At 37.5% G+C, this 27,256-nt stretch overlaps 1 protein-coding gene across 3 annotated transcripts in view; it reads left to right on the forward strand.

Moving 5' to 3' along the window:
* LOC134531070 (uncharacterized) overlaps positions 1 to 27,256 on the forward strand; it is a 300,682-nt gene that overhangs the window by 191,796 nt on the left and 81,630 nt on the right. For all 3 annotated transcript variants that reach the window (XM_063366596.1, XM_063366595.1, XM_063366597.1), the window contains exon 2: positions 8,677 to 8,749. In XM_063366596.1, the coding sequence (XP_063222666.1) occupies positions 8,747 to 8,749 (3 nt within the window). In that variant the 5' untranslated portion in view covers positions 8,677 to 8,746. The remainder of the gene's footprint in view (positions 1 to 8,676; positions 8,750 to 27,256) is intronic.

A 27,256-nucleotide genomic window follows, 5' to 3' on the forward strand; every position in this document is an offset into this window, starting at 1 on the left:
ATGTTTTGTTTCAATCCCCCCAGATTCCTGGCCCCTTGTTAAGTTAAAATTTCCCCAAGGCCACACAGGTTTCGATGAGTAGGCGAGCCATGACACTACACTGCAGACAAATCACTCATCCCGTTGTGGTATCTACTCTCTGCACTCGGTAGATAGCACAAGCTCAACACCCGACTGGATTTCAAAGGAAATAAATTGAAACTAACTGCAACAGGATACGCAAGATGCGTGCAAAAATCCAGACCAAGTGTTAAGAAAAATGATACTAACAACAGTTCCTTAAAAAAGCAGAGCATAAGGATTTATGGTGTCGAAGTGGGCATTTGCTGAAATAATTTTTTTTATTAGTCATACTAACTTTGTTTTTATTTTACTTAATACTTTAACGAAAGATTTGGTATCCATTACAAAAGTGAATGCTCCAGAAAATCTTATGTAGATATTTGATTAATCGCAAAAAGATAAATTTCTAACAAAATGAAATAAAAATAGTTACATAAAAATTGACTAATAGCAAAACAATTTCATTACGTAGTATTACAAACTTCTTATATAAGGACTATCCCTGAACTGCCGGCAGTTATTAAAATCTACAAAGATATAACACGCCATTTACATTAAAAAAAATAAAAAAAATTACTTTTTAAAAAATTACAGCAATTTACAATATTACGAATAACGCCAGGTGAGGGCGCGAACCTATCACTTTAAATATTTAGTACTCTTTACGAAGTGTAAGCTGTACAACGTTGACGAAGTTTCTGTCCATTTCCCGCAACCAACAACCAGAATAATAATCGGAGCAGCTGTACTTACAGTTTTCTTCGTGGGCGCATCGCACACACTTGTAGCTAATTCTCAAAACAGGCATTAAAAATTTCTTGCTGCCTGCAATAAGTAAGTCTAGTCTGACCCCGACAGCCGAGAAATACGTACTCGAGGCTCAACGTCTTTCAATCCAGGTGTCGTGAACTTTTCCACTCCGCGCCCGAGCATTGCTATACAGCCAACAGACGTCGGGTCAATTAAACTTCGCGCGCGCGAGCGGAACGCCCGGGAGGTATGCTCTCGACTATAGAGCATCCCACTCTTAGATTGCAGTGTGGAAGTAAATGGGCGCATTCTCTCTCTCTCTAACACACGCCGATTGCCGTTAGCACTGTCCTTGTTTCTTCGTGCGTTGTTGCCAAATATCAAACGAAATTTAAAATTTTAATTTTTGGACCAAGCTTTTTTTCATATTGTATAGAATCAAAATACGCATCAGGCAATGCTTATTTTGAATACTTAACAATATTTTAAGTGTCCGAAAAAATTAAAAAACATAACTTATTCGCTGCGAACTGTTTTGAAGTATTCCGATATGTTTCACATCAAAAAAAGAAAACCTATTTGTGTATTTCATTCAGATTTTTTTTATTAGTTAATTAATGCCTTAGGACGCCACCGAACAAATGTTAAGACAAAAACTGTACAGGTTTCACTTAAATAATTTTTTTAATATATTGAAATGCATTTTCTCACAACCTGACACATCAAAAAGTTGACCCGCGGAAAACTTTTTTTCTGTTAAAGATAGATGGGGGACGAAAGCGAGAAAAATGTTCACAATGAATTGAATTAGTTTTTAAAAGCAGCCCCATCTCAATTGCTTCTACAGTTTCCGTGGAAATAGCTGTTAAAGATGTGTCTTATCAGTACAAGAGCGCGCGCTGCCGTCGTAAGAGGAAACGGTCGTGTGTTTAGATAAGTGGGGTTCTGTCCTACAAGCAATTTCAAATACATGGCTTCCTTAGTCAACAAAAAATATTATAATCGATTCTTGAACATAATATGTAAAATGTATGAATTTCATACATTATAGGCGTACCCAGGAATTTTTTTCGGGGGGTGTTCTTCCAGATTTTTACGAAAAACTGCATAAACACCAAAAATGAATTATTTCTTGAGTAAATAAATAGAATACTCTCAAATTTAATTTTTTTTACCTGGGCTATTGTTGATATGTAATTTGTACGTAATTTTTCTTTCAATTAACTTAAGTAAGTTCACATTACAATATTAAAATACCAACAAAAACCCCAAAAAAAAAAAATATATATATAATATAAAAATAATTAGTTAACGAATTTACGTACGTACTTTACAAGCTTATTCCTAATAAGTTGACGACATGACAATAGAATAATTGCTGTATAATTTGATTGTAAGGGTGTTAGCAACTAAGGCCGGAATTACAATAGCCCGTCCATCCGTCATCCGTCTGTCAATTACGTGACCTGCACCCAATAAGATGGACTGAAAAATGTCATCCACTCGTCCGTCTAAAGCTTGGTAAATTTATAGTTTTGACGGGTGAACGGATGAAACTATAACCTCCTAATGTCTTCTAGGTGTTTGCATATAAAATATTGGATTAAAATGTATTAAAGTTTGTTTAATTGTTTAGCTGATTCCAAAATCATTTCTTAGCTTACGTTTAGACACATATCGAAAGCTTTTTTTTTGAAACAAAAATGGTCTAAGTCACGGAAGTATTATAATTACGTATGATAACTCTGGAAATGTGAAAATACATACCGAAAAAAAAAAAACACTCTGAGTTTAATGAGTTTCAAAGACTTACTTTACATAATTGTTTAAGTAATACAATTACATATTATAATTTTTTCCCCCCAAATTGTTAAGTTTTCTCAACAGTTGTCAGCATTTACATGGAGAAATATTATGACGGACGGGTGGAGTGTTGTAAATCGCCAGCCGACCTCCGTTGCGTAGTCGGATGCACACTGGCTTATGGTGGGAGAGGTTCTGGGATCGAGTCCCGGGTAAGGTATGGGAGTAAAACTGAGACTTATTCAAAATATACACTTGCGATAAAAGATGATGAAAAAGAATAATGAAATTGATATTTCTGGCTAAACGGATACCGCTCAAGACCAAAATCCAAGCAGTGAAGTGAAGTGAAGTTGTATATCGCTTGTCGGCTGACGGACGAACGGATGACGGACGGATGCGACGGGCTGTTGTAATTCAGGCTTTACAATTCAAGTGCAGCAAAACAGAATTAAATCTTTATATATAAAAATCTCGTGTCACGATGTTTGTCCGGGCTAATTTCCGAAACTACTGCATTGATTTTAATGAAATTTCGCACAAATATTTATAACTTTGTCCAACTTTATAGGCTACATTTTATTTCGATTAATAACAGCGTTTTCCGAATATCAACTCCCAAGGGTGGTTAAGCACTGGCAACAGTGGGTACTCCAGCTCCATGACAACGGGATTTTGCATTGTTTATGCCTTCTGCGTCTTCATGGCAACAGGCATCGCTTAGATAGAATTTTTTTTCAATTGGAAACATATTTCTGTATAGATTTAATTATTATTTATGTAAAATTATTTAAATTTAAAAATATATTTATGCGAAATACCACTGACTGACTCATTACGATTGACTTGAAATCTTTTAACCGATTGAAACTTAGCATAGTTACTCATTTTGTGATGTAAGTAGATGCTCACTAAGATATGATTTTCCGAAAATCAGTTCCCAAAGGGAGTTTTGGGGTGTAAAATATCCAAATTCCAGTTTTTGGTAGAAAATCACCATGGCAACGACTGTTACTTTGTTGATGCTTCATTCGTATCTATGGCAACAACTAATTCACTGTTAGTGCAGTCCTCATCACCGTTGAAATTTTACGGACACTTTAAATATTAAAAATTGCCATTTTTTTTTTCAATTTTATATCCTACAGACTTGAACTTGACAGTAATGTTCCTCATGTTATGCAGGATGACGTTTTCCGAAAATCAACTCCCAAGGGTGGCAGTGGGACAGCGGGATTTTGCATTGTTTATGCCTTCTGCGTCTCCATGGCAACGAGCATTGCTTTGATTTTTTTTTCCATTCGAGGTGCGGCAGTGGCGTACCCACAAGGAGGGGCATGTATAATGAGCGGCGCAAGTGTTCTGCCTGTAGACTGCCGTAGCGAAATACGGGTACATCAGTTGTACGTTGCGTGCTCGAGAATCGGGAAACCATCGGTGCTACTCGTTTTCTCTCCGGTACATTACAAAGCGTTGTAATAAATTTTTGTCGAAATTAATTGCATTTTATTTCATTTATTATTACTGTAAATGGGATATTTAGTCTCATTTCCCCCCAATTAGTATAGCCCTGCGAAGCTGGGTCGGGCAGCTAGTATATTATACATATATTAAATTATATTGTTCTATTACAATATTCGCTGAAAACACCTACACATTGAGTTGAGTCCATTAAGCTACTGACTCAAACACAACTTCACACCACGTTGCACTCAACGAGGTCCCTTTCATCTGAGGCGAGAAATTTACATTTCAGCTTTTCATGTTTGTAACAGTCGTTTAAAGTTACGCACTTTGCGATAATCAAACTTTTTTCTTCGTGTTATACGTACAGATGTACAGTATTCAAATAAAAGTACCTGACGACAAAACGACCAAAAAATTCCCATCCCCCCCACCCACGTTTTAATAGTTTTATAGAGTTTTGTATGAAATTAGGTCGCAATAACTACTGTTACTCAATGACCAATTCTACTAAGCAAATCTAAAACATAATCAAAGTAGAGTTGAACTGATTATTCCATAGACCAATCACCGCGATTTGAGAATTTAGACTGACCTATCATGAACCAACCAGTGCAATTCAAATTTTATTACGTTTACTTACCAATTAGGCTGCTTGGTGACGTTATTTCTCTCGTTTCTCTGTGTTTAGAAATTGAGCTCGAATGACATGATTGTTCATAATTTCCTTGCCTTATTTCGGGGGGGGGGGGGGGTTTGAACCCCCAAAACACCCCCCCTGGGTACGCCTATGGTATGAAATAAATACGAAGGAATTCAATAGCGATCATGGTACAAAATTTTGAATTATTTTTCTATCCTCAACACCAAGCATCTTATCAAACATTGTTTTAGACAAAGTTTTGGAAAATAATTATGATATTATTACAAAAAATTTAAACAGATTTGATAAGGTGTTTACTAAGGCAGTTACGTGTTTTTGTCCGGTGAAATTGTTTTTCGAACCCATGCAGTTATGGCTGGTCGTATCAAAAATGTATTTAGAAAACATTTTTCGGCATTAGGTAATCCGAGTTATCATACGTTAAAACGGATTCGATATTATTCATATTATGGGAGTTGTTGCGATTTTTCTGTTTTTCAAAAAATCTTCCCCATTTCGAACCAATTGTTCGGATTTTTCCCATAACTTACTCTACCGAGAATTTCCATTACCGTATTTTATTTATAATTTTGGACATGACTTGTCCAAAAATACGGCATTTATCGGGCCCATGAAAATGTGATATATATAATTATATATATATAAATGGGATTTTTAGAACAGAAAAGAAAACTATAAGAAATTTTCGTCTACAATAGGTAGTTTTTATTTGAAATTTACTTAAAAGTGGCATTATTACAAATTTATATGTGTAATAGTATAAAATATTATAAATTACGATATGATATCTTAAAATGCTTCTTGTTCGATCCAAATTACATAGACACGCATCTCCTGAAATTCGTAATGTGTTAGAGATTTGGCAACAGCGCGCGCCATTAGCCGTGTACTGCAATCTAAGAGTGGGACGGGCTATAGCCGCGGACTCAGAATTACAAATTTTTTTTTTGTTTGTGTGGTTAACAGCTTTCGCCCACAACCAGAACTATATCTTTCGAAGCGTCATCATATCGTATCAATAACATCTCTTAATGTAAATTAACACCTATGCCTTACCCGGGACTCGAACCCAGAACCCCTCGCACCGTAAGCCGGCGTGCATCCAACTACGCTACGGAGGTCGGCACAGAATTACAATTTCTTTGCAAAACACACACCCACACACCTTCTTCCAGGGCTGCCAACTCGCACTTCTATTACCAATTGTCCTGTAAAGTCACTACTCGAGTAAACTCGTTGCGAACTCCCCGCGCAACTCCCCAGCTATTAAATAGAATTATTTACAACAAGAGCATTAATTAAATAATCTAAATAAAATAACTTTTAATTAAACAAAATTAGCCATTAAAATTAACAATTAAATGTTAAAAAAAAGATATTTACAAAACTATATTTACAAAAACTTATTTTGGCCAGAGGCCTGGCCACACAGTTCGTCTTGGTTCGTAATTATATGTAGTATATTATATTTTACATTCATGAAACATGTTTTAACACACCGTTCTTCAACCTGTAATACATTTCAAACAGCCGTGATGCCTAATGAGGAACTATTCATCAAAATATTAAGTATTTAAAATTACGGCATAGCAACATTTTGCTTAAATATTCTGTTCTTTGTGATCAATATATATTCGAAGAAAATATTTAATAATTATGTTGTGATAGTGAGATTCCGTCTTAGTAAGGAAGTTGTTTTCATGATATCGTATTTCATTTACCGGACTATTTATGTATTTTAAACCTGAAAGTTCAATCTTCTTTCATTGTAATTCCATTCTTTATCCCAACTGTTTATGTAATTATTGACCGCTGCATGTGTCAGCTTGGTTCATACGCCAACCTTATAATGATAGGAATAAAATATTGTAAATTTCACCCTGTTCTGTTGTTTGTTACTAAAACTAACAAGCTTATTTTGGAATCATTGTTACATTTTAAATAACAATTTTATTTTTAACTAGCTGCAGTACCCGGCGTTGCCCGGGCTGAAAACAGGGTGAAGGAGACCTTTTTCGAAATCAGATGTACTTAGTTAGTAATTGTATTCTTAATTTGAACGTCAAGTGTGCAAAATACTTTATATCACTTTCAGATCCCGACAGACGTTGTTCTGCCAGTGTATAGTTATTTACCTGTATATATCGAAAAATTGATGGTCTGTATGTAATATAGACTTTATAAAGCACTATAGAAAAAAGCTGAAAAATAAGAGATTACTAATATTGAAATGATTCCATTATCTAGCCAATGCTCAGCATGCATTGCAATGCCTCATTCAGTTTTGTTTTGTAATATGTTTAATTTAGTTACACATGTACAAATCATCCATCCATACCTCTAAATATATATTTATCTCTATTTACGTCTATATATATATATATATATATATATGTATCTCTCGATCTCTATTTATCTCTTTATATCATATAGGTATACCTCCCACTATCTCTATATCTTCTATTATAAATCTCTATATAGCGCTATACATCTATATATCTCTTTATCTAACCCATTTCATTCTCTATACCTCGCTCCATCTCAACTTATCTCTCTCTCTCTCTCATTCTCACTCTGTATATATATCACTCTATCTCTGTCTCTCTTTTATATTTAAATAAATTGTCTCATGCCTGCTCACTTAGACAACAAAAACAGACGAAGTGCTGCTATATAATACCTATGAAATAAACACATTTTTTTTGAAACGATTCGTGCTTCAACTATTGCAAAATAGTTATGCCGTCTCAGAAACCTTCACGGGCATCTGCATAACAACACACCAAAATTTAATCGCAATCGGATGAATGGTATAGGAACGCATAATGCACAAACAAACGAAAATTAGACATGACAAACGCATCGAACGAAGGTGCGTTTAAAATTCAAGGCAACTCTATCTATTGAAGTTAAGAACAAAACTGTTATGAGCGCCTTTATTTTGCTAGCCGCGGCGAGCTCCACTAAGCGGCCTGGTCTCACCAAGGAGAAAAATATGATTTTGCAAGACCTTACTATGTGTATGACCGTGTGGTAGACATAGAGAAATGACACTCACTCACGATTTGTATGTCTATGACCTATGATTTTTTCTGTTATAAAATGAAATTTTCACTTTTTCACTCCTTAAGAGGCCACTCCAGTGTTTCAGGGGCTCTACGCAACCCGCGTTAACCTCATAAGATTCAGTGCTATTTTCATTTTGCTTATAACTAATTAACTAATATAGATTTCGAAATGATGCTTGCTTGATATGTAAGACAACGATGCTCTTATCAAAGCCCCTTTCTTCAAAAACGTGCATAAATTATGGTTCTATTCTAATCTATACTAATATGCATAAGTGTATTGTCTAGGTCTGAACCATAATTAAGATAAGAGCATCGTTGTCTTACATATCAAGCAAGCATCGTTTCGAAATCTATATTAGTTAATAAGTTATAAGCAAAATCAAAATAGCATTGAATCTTATGAGGTTAACGCGGGTTGCGTAGTGCCCCTGAAACACGGGAGTGGCCTCTTAAGGATGGAATTTCATATTAATATGTAGCCTATGTGTTATTCTGATGTATAAGCTATATTATTGTAAAGTTACATTATAATCCATTCAGTATTTTGTACGTGAAAGATTAACAAATATCCATACTTTCAAACTTTCACGTTTATAATATTAGTAGGACTAATATCCATAATTGGTTATTATTTTAATATGATTCCAGCGAGACTTTCTTGTATCCGTGGCATTGTCAAGAAAAAACGTCTGAAATCGATGCTTGTCTCGTCAGTAATTAAGTATTAAGGTCGTGTTTACATCGTGCTAAGAAATTTTTCCGATGTAACAAATTGGTTTTATTTTTCAAACGAACAACACAATAAGTTTGATGACATATATCTGTTTTATTTATACAGTTTTCTTTTCTTTTCTTTTTTAGCGCATCTGTACTTGTCCTGTGGTTTTGGCGCTGTTCTCCCGCTTCTGAGGTTCTCATCAAATCCTAGGATATGGTGAGTTATTTGTAATTTCAATAGCATTAGCGGTAAGTGTGTCTCTGGGGCAAAGGTTGCAGTAATACGTTTTACAAAGCAAATCTATTTAATTAGTTTTTAGCTGCAAAAACTTGTACATAACCTACCTTTTTAGTGTTGTCGGCTTTTGCTGATTATTGTCGAATGAGTTCACGTGCTTATGTTTTGAAGTGTCCCCAAGTATGATATTATTAAAAACTCATTATTACAATTTTAAAACTGTATGTGAACTTCAATTATCTTTATTTTTGCTTTGAAGTATGTGCTAAATATACAGAATAATGCATCGGAAGGTGATTGACAAAACAAATTTTGCTTTAAGGATCTTTGTAGACTATTGCGTATTTAATAGTACTTGTGAGGATATTTGGCGTGATGGTTTTGTAAACATGTCTTGTATTATAGCATATAAATAAATACAGGACCTTTATATTTTATGAACTCATTTTGTACAAATGTAGCGAAATAAATTGTATTGATATGTTTATTTTATTTGCGCTTTTAGTTTTTTAAATCGAAGAATTAACTCTTTTGAATTGTATAGTATTAATATATAAATTAATTTAATTTTACGAAACTTTTATTAATTAAATATTAATTAAAATAGCATGTTATAATCTAATTATTACACAAAATGGTAGGATGGTAATTTTTAAAGTATTTTGAACTTGTAAAACTTTATGAGTGCTGCAATTACACACACATGTATGTATATGTGTATATATACACATATATAAGAGAATACCAGGCAAGAACATTTCATAAGCTGCATGGTCCAAGTCATCCTGGGTTGAAATCAGCCCTTTTAAGTATTATTTATTTTATACTGATCACCATAAGGCATCTCAATGATACTAGTAGCTGCCAGCGATACTAGTAGGGAGGCTGTAATGGTTTTGGGACAATTAGCATATTGCATAAGTAGGGTGGGTTATCAATCACCGTCACCTCCCCCCTCCCCCACTACAATGGATGTGTATTTGGAGGGTCATAATTCCAATAAAATCTTCCCAGTTGTCTCATTAATAATCCCTAAGGGTCTCCTGCACCCTCCAGCTCTGTTGCTGAGGACCACCCACCCTGCAGGTAGGCTAGCATATCACATTAAAACATCTCGCCTCGTGCCATCACAATGTCAGTCATGAGAGATTTGCCTAGCGCTCGCACGAATGCCCACTGTGCCGCACTGTTAGAACTAGCCATAATATTTTATACTGTCTCAAAAAGTTGAGCACACAAGTCCAAAGTTGTCACCTCAGGATTCCGAGACAAGATAGCCTCCACAAATGAGACCATGTATTCATCAACCGAGACGTCATCCACGGACACCTTCTTGTAGCTTCCCTTTTCTGCTCGGCTTCCGATTCCTCCTCGACGTCTTCTTCCATTGGCTCTTCGGCACACAGTTCCTCCTTCATGTTGGTAGTCTCCTCTTCGTCTTCATCGTGGCTCTTCTCCTCCTTGACGACGCTGCCACAACCTTATTGTACTGTACACACAAGTTAATGTCAATTATTACTTTTGGTAAACGTTTACAGAATCCGAGGAATGAGCGTCACATTCGTGTCGTTTCACGATACGACTGTATTATTGGAACGTCAGAGTTGATAGACCGTCGACCCTCAAGGAAAGGCAAATCATTGAAGAAGATCTCGTCCTCTTAAAGTTGGATAAATGTTAATTTATATTCAGTAAACCACCTTACACAGCTGTCGCCATCCTCTACTTATCTAAACCATCTCTATGACTTCCACCGCAACTACATGTAGGTAAAAGTTTTTCTCCTTCACAACACCTTCTGTAGTCAGGCACAGACTCTCTTATTTATCACGTCGAGTGTTACAATGTCTGTGAGAACATTACCTCTGATATGGCTTACCAGTTTGACACATAAAACTATGCTCCCGAAAATGTTCAGGGTTTCCTGACCATTGACAAGGGGGAACAGGAGTGATAAAGAAAAAAAGCTGGCAGGGATTCATCACTGATTATTTTGGCCTTCCGCCGAAGCTTTATAGGTATAAGGCAAGTGTACTCCACAAATTCCTGTTTGAACAGTATCGGGAGTGCCACCAAACAAACTCAGTACAATTTCCGCTTCCGTAATCATATTGTCAATACAGAATGCATCATCAAGCTGGCGTTGTTTGTATGGAACGACAAGCGGCGCATCTTGGACGGTGACGTCACTACAATTCCTTGGGGTATAGGAAACAATACTCTAAGGAGGTGGGTAGGGGACACAAAAAAAACTTTTGAGAGTCATAAAGTGATGGGGGTGGCTGGGTTACGAATCGTAGGGGGGGGGGGACATAATCTGGGGGAAATATTGGTGATAGTAATTAGAATTTATGACCCTCTAACTGGCCCCAGAGGGGGTGGGTCAGGTGGAAGAGGGTGATATGCTACCCTACCTGCAGGGTGGGTAATCCTCAATTATAGGGTGTAACAGTTGAGAAGATTTAATTTGAATTATGACCACTAACTACACCCACTTGGGTGAAGTTATAGTGGGTAGGTGACAGTGATTGATTACCTACGTTACTTATACAATATACTTATTGTCCCAGAATTATTACAGCCTCCCTACCGACACAGCGTACCTACTCCAGTAAACAGTAAAGTAAATATCGGGGGAGGATTGTGTTCGGAGTTGAAGGAGACCGATAATGGTAGACAAGCTGTCAATCATAGAATCGTGCGTCGGACACGTTAGAAACATCAGAATGATCTCTAGTGGCAAGCTACACTCATTCAAGCCAAAAAATCTTAGTCTCAAAAAATTCAAATCGCCAATATCGGTGTAAGTAAACTACTATGGGATTGTAAATTTAATCAAATAGGTGCCTCGGAAGCCGTCATCGAAAAAGCACCATGCCCATGAAACAAGGATCAAAGGTTCGAACCCAACACCCAGCGAGAGTCATTCAAATGAAAGAATAGTTTGGAGCCATTATAACCTGGGTGGCTCAGTAGCCATTAGTCTCCGAAAAAAGCCATATGACGAATATCTTTACGAATTTTCATTAAACATATATATTTTAAGCATATGTATCATTATATTAAATATACATACTTTAAGACAGATGTTATATGCGAACATACATATAAATGTATTCACTGAGCTGGATAATGCATTAAATGGTATTCAGTTTCGTTTAATTGGTAAATGCCTGTTACTAAATTGGCACTAATAATGTTTTAATCATGTTGAATTCAAACAAAGATTCAATACTCAGTCAATTATTGTGTTTAAAGTAGCGGAGAATCACTGTCATGCAAGACGATTCCCCTTCCCCTTTAGGTCTAGAGAAGCCTTCTTGCGACCATGAGAAAGCAACCAGCATCCCATATAAACCAGCGACTTATTTTGCAACACAATAAATGATGAACATTTTATACTTGGATTATATTATAAAATATTTCTCTTTTTAAAGATCACGAACTGAAAGAACGAACATGATGCGACATCTGTTGGTGCAAAGAAAATCTATTTGGGAATGAATTTTCCAAAAATAGAATATTAACTCTCGCTGTTGTATGATTGAAATTCATATTAAAATTTTTTATTTTAATGTAAACCTTCATTATTTTTATTATTCCATATTTAAATTTCAGTCTGGTAAATGTCTCGATGGCAGTGTGGTGAAAGGCGTATGTTTTCAATTCCAGAGGTCCTACCTGTCAGGGTAAGAATCACTTGCTTCCCATGTATTTTGCATAAAAATATATTTAATATGTCAATAATGGCCATGTCAACACTAGTAGATAATGTAAAATTGATGTTATGTGCATGAGACAATGATGCAGACGCTCTCTAAGAACAAATGGTGGACATAAAATCATCCAAGGTGGCTACCTCCAGAAGAAAAAATACATAATGATTGCTGTGATGTCATCAAAAATTGTAGGCTCCAAAAGACGTAATTAAAATGGCAGCTGTGACATAAGAATTGAAAAAAAAAGGTGGCTGTTCTGTTAGAATCCAAGATGGCGGCTGAGACATCCGAATCCAAGATGGCTTACATGACTTCATAGTTAAAAATGGCAGAATCCAAGTTATCTGACGGGGTCAAGGTCACCATGTCACCATAACATAAAGTGTACCTAACATTCGGGTGTGGGGATAGTGGACGTGACATCATGATTCAAGATTGCGGAATTCAAAATGTCGGAATCTAAGATGGCGGAAGGTTCTAGAAAACAACGTGGCGGAATCCAAGAGGGAATTGAAAACCCTGCCGGGGTCAAGGTTAAGGTCAAAGGTCAAGATTAATCATTAGGGAGGCCGTGACTTTACAATCAAAAATGGCGGACATCGGCTAAAGCTTCACACCCTGCACCGTGCTGCAGGGCAGGATGTCCTTTTATATACTACTGAGGATGAATATCAAGGGACTGTGTAGTACATAGTATAAAAATGAATGAAAACTCGTGTGGTTGTTTGGGAGGCTAATCTCTCAAACATTTTAAGAAAGGTGAGCTTGATACGTCTTTTTTAAGTTAATGCAATCCTTTCTTCGGAAGCAACGGGTATGAAAACGTGGATTGAACCTTAGTACCAGATTTGGCGAGATCTAAAATTTGGGTCTCGTGAATTCTCATATTTACGTCGGTAATACCTAAGTTACAGCTAACTCCTTAGATCCATGGTAATTTTTTAAAAATATTTTTCACGAAAGTTTCAATATTTTACATGCTTAACTTATGGTTGCCCTTGCGAAATTAATATCTTTAATTTCTGTCCAATTGCATTCTATCTTAGCATAATCGATTATAAGAAAAAAATTATAACAATATATTTCGTGTTTATTTACTTTTTTTATTTTTTTCCATGCTTATGCGGCACCTACAATCATGAAATTTAGCATATTTAAGGCTTTGGAAGTGTGAAGATTCCTGCCAATTATAACGACACCATCTGTCCCATAAACATGTGAATAAATGATGTATATTTATATTTAATAAATATGTAAAACACGCTTTTTTTTTCCACTAAATATACAGCTATAACCTCTTGACATTGTGAAAGGACCTTAACCATTGCTAGTTTTATTCATGCTGCTCCACTGCGATAATTTCCAAGCAGTTGAATGACAACATTGATTTGACATGTGAAAGTCACGGAGAAAATGCTTAGACTTGACACGTAGCGGAAGTATACACAATTATTGGTGAAAGTAGAAACAGGAGGGCTTCAATCAACCCCGAACCCATTAAGGTTATTGTTCGCTATACAAGGTACTCTCCCACCCATGCCTGATAGTTGGTGGGTTAAAGAGAGAGGGAGAGAGACAGAGAGAGATTGAGAGGGACATGGATCTCAATGCAGATGTCTGCTGAGGAACGGCTCAGAGTAAGGGTTCGTGGACTGACGGTGTGGATCCAGGAAGTAACTTGGTGTTATCGTCACCAGCGGGCCGATTACGAACACTCACGGAGACATGCGGTATTCTCCACGCTCTACGGAAACACGTACCGTATTTGGAGATTACGAAGTGGCGTGTGTTTCGTTGTGACCCGCGAGACTTGTGAGCTACGGTAAAATTCAGTGACATCAAAGGCAAGCAACCACTGAATATTTAACGTGTGCGTTAAATAAACTATTTTGTTTCAGGGATGTATAAATATTTAGTTTTAGATTTAATTTTTGTTTCAAACATTAAAACTTTCTGTGATTAATTCAATAATTATTTCATTTAAACATGGAGTAAAATAAATTTGTGTCGTCAATGTTGCAATACCTGTGTTATTTTCCTTAGCAAACATAAAACCATAGATAAAAATACTACCGCAACAGTTTCTAACCTCAAATATTTTTTACATTAAACTTCAAGTTTGGCTACTTACAAACCCGGCTATGTTAGAATAAAATTGTGCCACAAAAATTTCACATTATTTAATACTTATTATGGTTATTACATCACCAACCTTTTATTCGTTTCACACCGCCAACTGATACACACGTGGTAAATAGCGTAGCACCAGTGCGAAAAATACCGTCCGAAATGTGTGTTCGTACTCAAAATTACGGTACATACCGTCACAGCGTTATCTGTAATCGGAGTTAACGAAAAATGTTATGTTCGTAATCACGCAGCTTCCTGCGAGAATCTCCATGACCTTCGATGTTTACGTGTCTTGTATTGCAGAATGTGTGTTCGTAATCATAATCACTCCGCAGGCTGTGACCGTCCGAACTGTCTTGCGTGGGGCCGCTGTCGGCCTTGTCCGCGATTTGATTGGTGATTACCAACACATTTTGCCATATATGTCTTGGTGAGCAACGAAATTTCATTAAACTACGACAGTTGAATAACGTTGTTTCGGTATTCATCACGCTGGTGCTACGTAATCCCCCTCTTATCAGTTGGTGGTACGAAGCGAATAAATGTTTCCCGATGTAATTTAACTGTAACTAATCTATACTAATATTATACAGCTGAAGAGTTTGTTTGTTTGTTTGTTTGTTTGAACGCGCTAATCTCAGGAACCACTGGTCCGATTTGAAAAATTCTTTCAGTGTTGGATAGTACATTTATCAATAACATTAGGGATCCTTACTTAAAGTCCAATTTAGAATCAAATGCGTTGGAGGGGGTTAGATACAACATGCAGTACACGTACGAAGTGTGTGTTGACAATGCCGCAGGCGCTAGAAGTTTATTTCCTATTGCCTATTAACATTGTTGCCACGCACTAGATGCCTTATCATTCTTAATTTTCCCATACAAGTAAAAAACACCCGTGTGATATTAACAACGAAGCAATCAGCACCCTCATAAGAGTTCAATTAGTATTTAAATACTTTTTATCACTTTAAATCGCAAACCTAAACTATTGGTTTTTTTCCTCTCTCTGTTTTTTTATTGCCCTTTTTTTCAAGTATATATTTTACAGACTTGAAACTTCACAGTAATGTTCTTTATGTTACGCAGGATGACATTTTCCGAAAATTAGATCCCATGGGTGGTTAAAACCTGGCAACAGTGGGTACTTTGTCTGCATGAGAACAGGATTTTGCATTGTTCATGCCTTCTGCGTCTCCGTGGCAACGGGCATCGCGCGGCAGTGGTGTACCCACAAGGAGGGGCATGTATAATGAGCGGCGCAAGAGTGATCTGCCTGTAGACTGCCGTAGCGAAGTACAGGTACATCAGTTGTACGTTGCGTGCACGAGTCGGGAAACCATCGGTGCTATTCATTTTCTCTCTGGTACATTATACAGCATTGTAATAAATTTTCATTGATTTTTTTTTATTTACCATTACTGTAAATGGGAGATGTGGCTTAATTTTTTTCCATTAGTATAGCCGTGCGAAGCCGGGTCAGGCAGCTAGTAATATATAAAATGAAATGAAAAATTGTGATACAATTTACTTTAATTACAGTTGAGTTTGTAAATTAGCTGAATAGGTATACGGAAATTGTACGTTTAACGTAAACAATAATCATTGCCTGCCGTATCTACCTCACTTGGCTAGGTTAGCCTCGTAAAGGATACAACAGAGAAGCGTCCGAGACCGTGGGCTCAATGGCATAGTGTTCTGCACGTGTAGAGAGATAATCAGAGGAGAAATCATGTGCCGACTGGCTCATCACTTGGCTTTTACAACCGATAGACAATAGCAAAAACAATAATCATATAAATAATGAAAGGAACTGATTTTAAGTTTATATGAAAGAATACATACTTCAGGGGTCATACCATATTTTATTTAATATTAATATACTATTATGCACATACTTAACAGAGCTCTCTTCATTAACTTGATATAATTGAGTATTTTGATTTACCAACATTTGCATACAACATATATAGACAAGCTTGGGGGCCCCACAAGACAAAAAAAAAACAGGTTAAAAAATTAACTTGTTGCACCATAGTGGCAATTACAATTAATTGGGAGTGAAAGAAAAGAATTACATCATGTTACAAATGATTATAACTAAAATTTTATTTTTAGGTTTGGTTTTTGATATTATAAAAAAAGTCCTTTCATTGGATGGATTGGAATTTCGTTACGATGATAGATATGTAGAAGTCCGACAAGGAAAGTTCATGTGCAAACATGCTTCAAGCTGAAAGAAAATTATAGTAGTGACTTTCCTGAAATTGCAGGCAGCATCCTGAGGCCATAAGAGGAAGAGTCTCACTCCAGTCCCAGATGTCTCACACCACACAAATACCGCTAAAAGAAATTGCAAAAAATAAAAAAATATAAGACTTTGGCCAAAAATAAATACTAGAATGATTCCGGGGGAATCAAGCAAAAAAAAAAAAAAAACTCACCCAAATGGCGGTATGAAGTTAAAAATCTACCACATAATCAAGTGGATTAAACAACACAAACTACTACGATGTTCACATGATGGCTGATCACAAAAGATAAGGGTAAGACAAAAGTGACCTTCCATGAAATAGGAGGATCATAGATACTGACACAAGATGTCAAACTTGGCAGGCAAAATTAAACAAACCAGGTTCAGTTCCAAAATGATAAATAAAATTTAAAAATTTAAAAAGGTTGAAGTTACTTAAATTTTAGTTTCAAAAAGTTTACCATCTATATATATATATAAATTAAATATATATCTTGATGCTTTTCACTTTAGGTTAATAATAAACATTACAAGTTTACATTGGGTTATAATTAAATATCTATTTAGACAACCTTTATAACAATAAGGTCTTCTAACCAGATCATAAAGAAATTGTTTTCACAAAATTGAGCCTATATGATGTCCAGTTTGCTAAAAATGAACAAACAAAACGAAAAACACATTGAGTACATGCCATACCACAAAGTGAAACGGCACAATTGTGAATAGTAACTGTTACTGTAGAGGTATTATGTTGGTAATCTTTGCCATCTATGGTTTTATGCTTGCTATGGCAATGCATACATTTGGCAACACTGACGAGTCAAAATTTTGTATGGAATTTACATTTTTAATAATAATGCAATAAATCAGCGGGAATTTTAAATTCTTCGGATCAAGAAAATAAATTACTTAAAATAAATATTTTAGTTATCAAAAATATACATTAGTCATGTTTCACTGACAAAAAAATCCCTTTTGGCACAGCCTACAGACCTGAGGTCGATTTTGAAGTACCTATTTCTTCTGGAAATATTTTGGAAACTTCTGTTAACTCCTGTATCATTTAAAAAAAAAAGATAGATTAAAATTTTGTTTATATTCCATGCAGCTAAAATATTTTTAATGTTTTAACTTAATGCATCCAGCATTGAATGTCATAACGAATTTCATATTAGGCTTACTAAAGTAGTTATGTAAGTATTTTTGACCTCCAAACACTATTATTCATCATTTGCACCAATACGTGGTCGAATAAAATATTAAGAATAATACTAAGAAGGTTATTAAATAAATTCCGAAGAAATGTGATTTGTGACATAAATTTTAACATCAGACAAAGTTAAAAAAAATTTTTTTTTTCAGTTTTACCAAAAAATAACATTAATTCGATAGAGTACATGGTAGAAATATTTTATTTATTTTCTTATTTTAAGCCCAGCGTTTTTTTCCAACCCTTTACAGTAATGGTTTGTATTATCAAAAACTGTTTTAGACAAACGTTTAATTAAGAATTGTGAGATTTACAAACAATTCGAACGGATTTGATAGTGTACCTAATAAGGGAGTTATGATTTTTTTTTCCCAGTTTCTTCCCCTAAATTTTTAAACTCTCCTTGCAGCAATAGTTCGTCTAATCTAAAATATTTCAGACAAAAGGTTTAGATAAAAATTATAAGATTAACACACAATTTGTACGATTTATATGCTGTGCCTACGAAGGGAGTTGATTTTTTTTTTGTCCTTATATTTATTCAGACAAAAGATTTGGGTATTACTCCTACGAGTTATAATACATTCAAACGGATGTAATATTTTCCATATTATGCGAGTTACTGCGATTTTTCTGTTTTTAAAAAAAAAACCTTCCCCATTTCTACCCCTTTGGTCGAAATTTGAGATTTTCCACTACTAGATTTTATGTATCAGTTTGGAAGTGATTTGTGTAAAATTGCTGCAGTGTGTGTGTAGGTGTTTGTGTGTGTGTGTGTGTGTGTAAACTTTTGGGTTGTTGATGGTTTTGAGGTCTGTGGACCATGAAACGAAAAATTATGTAAAATTTTTCCGGAAGTCGCACCAAGGGGTAACGGCTACAATAGTTGGTATTTCTTTGTAATCTACCTAATTGTCCATTGAACGTCCACACGAACTAGACAGAGGTCAGTGTGTACAGCGCGCCTCACGAGTGTCGCGGGTCGCGAGTAAAGCCACTCCACGCGACTGCAGCGTGTGTGTCGGCGGTGCAGTCCGGCGACTGGGAGAGCGCCCGCTAGCGCCGCGCCGGTCGCATGGCAACTTGCGAGGAGGAAGCCGGCCTCTCGTGGCTGATAGCAGGAAACGTTATCACCGAACTAAATGTTTAAATTATTGCCCTTCAACGATGGTAGGTTTCACTGGCGATAACAAAATAAAAAAAAAATAACTCCAATTCTACTACGTAGTGACTAACTGGAATGAATATACAACGTGTTTAAAAACTATTAATCCTATTTCACAGACCTATAACATCGACACGAATTAAGATATAAGCTCTGGTGAATTTTGTATTCATATAACATTACAAAGATTTTTAATTTACTTTTCACTAAAAATAACAGTCATATAAACTTGCTGTAGCCACCGTCGAATGCTATGAGCGGTATAAGGTTTGCTGCCGTTATGTCGTCGGGAATCATGTTGAACTGCAGTTGTAACTGACTCACATTTGTTGAAACGAAGAACGCATAACTTTTTTTTTGTTGCTGCTGTATTGTCGCCATCTCACTCACCCTGGTGCTGTCGTCAAATTTGCGGCATGTAGTGTACAAATAGTTCAAAATTCTGCCGCACTCGTCTTCTCTGGCAGCACTGGTCTAATCGTGTTCGCACGACTGCAAATCTTGAAAATCGTTTCTTAATTCTTTTGTCAACTAGTGCGAGGTTTTCAGATATCGCACTGATATCTGTATGGTAGTAAACGACTGAGTAAAAATTTTGAAGTGAAACGTTTTACAGCCGAGAGAGTAATATGAGAATTACAAGGTAACGGCAGTGAGCGAATAACTGAGTTAGCGTGTGTAACGTATGTAACGAATATAGTTCGTTAGCGCGGGGTTTCAAAAATGTTTTTAGTAGAAATATCATTACAATCGGTAACACATGGCGACAGCAGCAACAATGATTTTGTATTCTTTCCAATGCTTTTTTAAACGATTACATAGTTTCTCATACTTTTGCATAATTTCTCATACTTTGGCATAGATTAGCATATTTTCTCATACTTTTCCATACGTATGCATACTAACGCTTACTTTTACATACATTCACAAATATAAACGCTCAAATTTGACGTTGGATCAGGTGTTAGCATTATAATTGCGACAATTTGTATAGATATTTTAAATGTTGTTATGTATCATATTTTAGCTTTCATAAATCAATTAATTCGTTCTTATATTTCAAGTAAAACATGAACAGGCACTAGTAAATATAGGTCTAAAATTTTTACACATGATTACGAGTGTTTCAAGAATTAGAGTACCCTAAAATTTTCCTATCCCTTTTATCTGTGAAGTTTCACTCCTAACGAGTGTGATGACTACGCGCCCATGTTTTTTTGTATGCCATACATTTTTTTTTATTTCGATTAGTGGTGAAAAACTATTCAACATCATCCTGCACTGTAAACCAGAAAAAAAAATTATGTTCTATGTATGCTAATTAGTTAACACTTTCTTACATTTAACTGAAAATCGAGTTTGGCACAAACCTCTTCCGATAATTCACTTACTGTTCACCGCAGCATGATAGTGTGCAAATACCCTAATTCACATCTCGTCGCCCCTCGTCGTCTGTAGAGACACCATAAGGCGAAGAGTCGTGGAGTCACGCAAGCCAGCGAACAACACTCGGTATAAGGTAAGCGCTCGCTGGTGCTTTTGGCGCGTCGTCGCCTCTAAGAGCAAGGCTCTGGAATGGCGCGTGGTATTCTCGTCGTGCATATGACAACCATGACATTTGGCTGGTTATCGTAACACTATATGGTGGAGAAATGAAGATAAAAGTGTAATGCAAGTCCCTTGACTGCTTTCATGAAGCTTTTTCCGGGAGTTTCATGCCTAAAAATTATTCTGAAAACACGCGCTAGAGCCATTTTCACTTCTCCACCCCCTCTCCCTCAAAGGTTATAAATTACGAAATTAGAATTACTCATACGCCCCCAGCGTATTCTTAAATGGCTTCCGCAAACAAACTCACTCGGATATCTTGAGTAGTTTTCAAATCGCGTTTTTTTCCTCCTGTGAAGTTGGGCACACCGTGTGTCGGCGGGCAGGCGGGGCCAGTGTCCAGGGGACGGAGCACGACATGCTCCCGGTATCGCTCCGCCGGCGCCGGCGAGCTGGCGGTGCGCGGGCAGCCGGGTCCCGCCGTGCGCACCGCGGCCTTACCGCGGCATCACCGCGGCCTTACCGCGGCATCACCGCGGCCTTACCGCGGCATCACCGCGGCCTTACCGCGGCATCACCGCGGCCCGGCGCCCGGGTTCCCGTCTCCGCTGCGGTCAGGCCCAGGGGGGGACCGAGTTCAATATCAGCACATTAAAGGTTCTCACACACCGGAGCGGTGGCGGGCGCGGTGGCGGTGGCGGTGGCGATCAACGTGGCATACACTGCGGCGGGCGCGGTAGCGGTGGTGGTAGCGATAATTGCACACGAGTTTCTGCATTGCGCACAAATGGACCGGCCGGACCTAGTAGAGGTAACATTACTTCTCGCAGCTGTAATCGAAGATGAGCAGCAACCGTACCATATATTCCTAGCGTTTTGTCGATTTCATTCCAAAACCACATCTTTTCTTCTGATATTCTTGTACTCAGGATCTGACATATCATATAACACAATGTTTGCCTTCACTGCTTCGATAAGTTTTTTCTGTTGCACTTGTCATTGTGTGATATCACACCACTACACCAGGCGGCCTGCGGGCTAACGCAACCTGCTGCGTTCTGGCCGCCACCGCGGGGTGAGCGCAGCACAGGCCGCGTCCGCGCTCGTGTGTTCGCGGCTGGTCTGAACAGGTCCGTTTCATTAGATACGTCGCGTTTTACCGCCACCGCCACCGCCACCGCTCCGGTGGGTGAGAACCTCTAGAATTAACACGTTTTGTTCATCTTATGTGTGGCTCATAAAGTCCTATCATCTATAGCACTGCAGTAAAATAGTACCATACATAATTTAGTAAGTTTGCAAAACTAGGATAAAAATATTCCTGTAGGTATCCGCCACTGACGGGACTGCCATCTTCCTTGCTTGCTTCCTTGCCGGCTCTCGTGGACATGTCCATACTCAATGTCAATTGGCCGTTTATTATTTATTGGCTTAGTGGCGAAGTTAAAACTTTTATCCTTCTCTTACACTTAACCATAGTACTACACAACTACACAAAAATCATACTTCATAAACGTATAATACAAAACTAACGTAAATAATAACTTAAGAACGAAAATCCGGACATTTTCACTTCTAAAGAACATTAACAAATAAAAGTTTATATTAGTATATTATTAAAAATTAAAATAACTTAGAACGGGAATACAGCATATATACAAGTGGTTACAAACATTACATATACACATAAGCGGAAGTGGTTGTGGAATCACTGGCAACCTCTCGTTTGAATTTGGAGAGTGTTTCTGAGCCTCGCAACTCTGCAGGGACCTGTTCCAGTCGCGCGCCGCTGAAACAGTGGAGTCGGAATAGTGCTGCGTCTTGTGGGCGGGGATACAAAGTTAGAAGTTAGATTTCGAACGTGTTTTGATTTTTAGTTGAGCTGAATTTTCTCAGGAATATTTCTTACAAGTTGAAACATTTATCTAGGAAGATTACAGTTTGTTGATGTTACAAGTGGTAAAATATTTAGTTTCAGCGATCAGCGTTTTGTTTAATGTAATGCCACTATGCGAAACATGCGTGTTAGAATTTAACTCAGTAAATAAACTCGACATGTATTCATGATCACTGCAGAAACCGTGAGTGACTAATCTCGTGAAAGAACATTCATAGTTGCTTGCGGACGGGCTCAGCCTTAGTTCTGGTTGAGCCTTCGTGTGTGGTTGGAGGTCGTGGGTTCGATTACAGTACCGCATTTTGACGCAGATAATAGTACAACAAATCGACATCCAAGTTGTTCGTAGCACACTGTTATCTGGGAGGTGCGACCAGCTTAAGCTGACTCTTTCGACGCGAACATTTGGATCGACCTCTTTACGCAATTGGCTCCGCCCATAAATGTATTCGCTTTATTTGACGTCGGCAGCTCATCTGGAATGTTCACATTGCCGTATCTTAAAACATTTTAATTTAGAATACTCGAGCTTACGCAAAGACTCAGCGGCGCTGAAATTTGTTACTTAGTTACTAGTTAAGGGCCCGACTACCCGGGCACACACGGCGTGAAGAGCTTCAGAAAAATCAACGCGAATTGAGAACTTCTCAAGATATCAGAGTGCTGTTTGTTCACGAAAAACATTTTAAGTATACGCTGAAGGCGGATGAGTATTTCGGTTTTCGTATTTGGGTTTTAAACTGTAGTTTTAGAAGAGTGAATATGGCTGAAACTCCTGTTTTCAAAAATATTTTTTTTTGAAACGCAATTACGCATTGCGTCTTTATCGTCATTTCCCCTCCATGTGATGAAATGATTACCGCCCAAAATGCATAGTTCCCTATGCACGACGAGAAGAATGCGTGCCAGTTCAGAGCCTTGCGCTTAGAGGCGATACCGCGCTAGAAGCACCAGCAAGCGTCACACTTATCATTCCACCTCACAAACACAAATACACTCCAGACTAGGCGGAGTGTCATATTTATTATTCATAGTTTTGTGCATTTCCCCCGAAACGTAAACGTAAAAGTAAATGTAACGTCTCACGATTATCGCCGAACTCGGGGTACCAACTCTGTGCTCATGGATTGAGTCATCAGCGCTACGACCTCCGGGACACTACGAGAACGTGCTCGTCAAGTCAATGCCACGCACGCACAGGTGACAGGACACTTGATCAGCCTGCTGGCGTCGCCCTTAGCGCTACCAAGCCCGTGCCCTACTAATGCCTGGTTTATAAACAACGCAAAAATGGAAGAATGTCCAGCAACCACATTATACGGCAGATCAGCGATATCCGTAGTAGAATTCGATACGCGATCATAATACAGGCATCAATGACAAGACAGCTCGATCTGTATCACGTATCTGTGGCATCCAAGCGTGTCTTCAGTTTACCACCCATTAAAAAAAAAGATCGTCCCACGCGCTTCTGGCGATCTCGAACACGTTACGAAGTTCAGGAGATGTGTTTATTTCTAATTTTAATTTCGCAAGAAGAATTTTAAGATCTTATAACGTAATTTATAATATGCTATACTATCACTTCAATACATTTGTAATAAATCGCTACCTTGAAAGTTTTGTTATGAAGTTTTGCGAATGATTTAACTTGTCCCATATGGGAGCAAGCAAAGTACAGTTCGACCTAAACTTTTGGCTATTTCTACAAGTTTGAATTCTTTTTATACTAATGACTCTCCGTCTTTCTGTGTGTGTAGCGATTCCCGCTTAATCATACTTCAACTTTCTTGAGTTTTCGTTTGCGTTTCCGACCGCCGTATTTGAAGTGAAGTGTTTCGGAAACTTTTAAAGCCGCTGACGTTACGTGCGTAGGAGCCAACGATATTTTTTTTAAATTTTTTGCTTAATACATCATGTTTACATTTATTAATGTCTCACGCAGTGTAAGAAAATAACACTTTTACATCAAATTTTGATCAGTTTATTTTGTTTTCATGATAAATATTAATTATCAAAAGAAGCCGAGGCTATACATTTGTTTTCTACTGTTTTAAAATTTTAATTTACGTCTTTCGGGTTGTGAGCTTTATAAACGACTGTGATTCTGTTGCGTTGGTTCCGTGTTGCGTGGTTGCGTTCCTTGCGTAGATCATAGACCCTGCCTGACATCCCGGGTGGACGAGCCCATGTGTGGTGGCAGCTCGGCTCGTGTCGACGGAATGACCGTACAAGGTCAGCGCACTGCTTTCACTGAGCGCATCGCAGCCGTTGTGTCTGACGAGCGCACACCTTTCACTTATACACAGTCAGTCTTGGAAGCGACCAGTAATGCTGTGATTGTAAACTCGCATTCACGCATTTACATTGCACTAGTGCACAAACGTGTTGCTTGCTTTCACATGTAATATGTTATAGTTCAAGACCTTTTATTTCCCCGGACATTGCTAAAAATTAAAAACACAGTTTCGGCAATGAAACAAAAAAATAATAAAAACATGAAAACATTATTTTGTTTGGTTTTCTTTTACTTTGAATTTTCTTATAAACACTTGTTTATTTGGATTAATTTTTTTTCTCCTAGCTATCCTCAACTGCGTTTTGCTCAAACTCTGTCTGCTTAAATTCGTTTTCAGTAATAGCGTTTTAGCAACCTGTTTCTTGCCTGATGTTTAGGCTTATCGTCGCAAGCAGGGTCGTCGAGTAACACCAAGCCCCTTCCCCATTACGTAATGTTAAAATTTTTAAAATTCACACTGTTTAAATAAAAATAAGACTGTAAATGTTACCGGCCATAGCTGTAAACATGATCTACGCGTATCGCATAACTTGTAAGGTTTTCAATTAATTTTATTGTTTTTATTTATATATTTGGTTGTATGTGCCATCAAACAGCTGTAGGTCATTAATAGATTGACACACTTAAATATATAAAATATTAAAAACATACAAAACACACAGTTACACTGAAAACCACTGTTAAAAATAAAATTGTAAATAAACATACAGTGACAATACATGTGACAAAGTAACACAAGCAGATACACACAAATTTGAAAACAGTTCATGACAACAATGTTTTACAGCTTTTTCAAAATTGTAGCAAAAATACCAACATATTAGAAATTTTTACAACTAAAATAACTTAAATCATATTTTATAGTAGTGATACGATTTATAATGTGGGGAGAATACTGGGTTCGTAACGGATAGCCCGATTAGATTTTTTTACGGTTCTATTAATTACGAATATTTACATTAATAATAAATAATTGTACTTCAAAATGTTCGATCACGAGTCACTAGCACTTAAAAAATGTTTATTCTCAAGTCACTCAATGTCTTTCAAATTTCGCAGTTCGCACTCCTCACTGGAACTAGGTCTCAATAGTGGTTCGCCCCTTACCACGCGCCTGTCCACACACACAGTCGCGTGCCACTAAGTCGTCACACTCTCTCGATCCAGTCGAACTCCGCGTCCGCCACTCGGTTGAAGGGGAGGGGGGGGGGGGGTAGGTGAGGTTCTCTCACCTTCTTCGCCGATGTCGCACTTCCCTTCGCTCGGAATCCGCTCGGAACTGTCGCGGAACTCACGCGGCACATCCCGCGGAACTCTTGTCGCAACTGCCGCAGAGGCCGGCGTCGCTGCTTAAGTGGTCTGTGGCTCCCCTCTCGAACCGACGAGAGCAGCCGTGACGAGTCACGTCATCCCGGGCCGATCGGACGTCCGAAACATCGAGAATAATGTCGCTTGTTCACGCGGCGACCCCCGGAATTCAAAAGGCCACTCGGCGACAGATAACGGCGCCGAGGAAGAACGTTGCGTGGGGAGCGGAGGGGGAGGGGGTAGTGTCGTGTGACGACCCTTGTAATCCGATCAGGTGCGCGTGGCTTGCCTTACGTCAGTGGACGGCTGGTAACACGGCACGTGACTTCAGTGGCCGTGCAGGGACGCCAGCCAGCTCCGAACCTGGCGCATGTCACGGTTCTGCGTTCGTAACAATAGTACTAAAACATCTCTATGATTGTTTTTAACAGCTTTTTCAGAATTATATCAATAATACAAATAAAATTTAATTTTTAAGACAAAAACAAGTTTAAATCATATAATATTGTAATTTAAAAATGTTATCTTGTTTTCTTTCCAGTGAACGGCTCAAGTTTGTGACAGTATTATATTTTTAACACACCTATTTATTAATTTATTCTGTTTACTTATCGTATTGAAAGTGTATTTTATTTTATTATAATATTGAATGCTTACGCCAATCTGTGATATTATACTAAGAAATAGTGCATCATTGGTAGAACACCTAATGGATAGAGGAATTATTTAGAATTAGGTAGAAATGTCGTGAGGCTGAAATTTTTTAAAAATTAAACTAAATGTTTTTAGTATGTCCATGGTTTTGGCAGCATCTTCTATGTAAAAATTAGGAAAGACATGATCTAATAATTCTGTAAATGGTACGGTAAAATTGAACCATTCCAGATTAAAATAATTAATGGTTTCCAAGAATTTACCACCTTTCATATTATTGTAATCTTATTGTCTACGAA

The sequence above is a fragment of the Bacillus rossius genome, chromosome 3, assembly GCF_032445375.1.
Source record: "Bacillus rossius redtenbacheri isolate Brsri chromosome 3, Brsri_v3, whole genome shotgun sequence".
In the NCBI taxonomy this organism is placed as follows: domain Eukaryota; kingdom Metazoa; phylum Arthropoda; class Insecta; order Phasmatodea; family Bacillidae; genus Bacillus; species Bacillus rossius.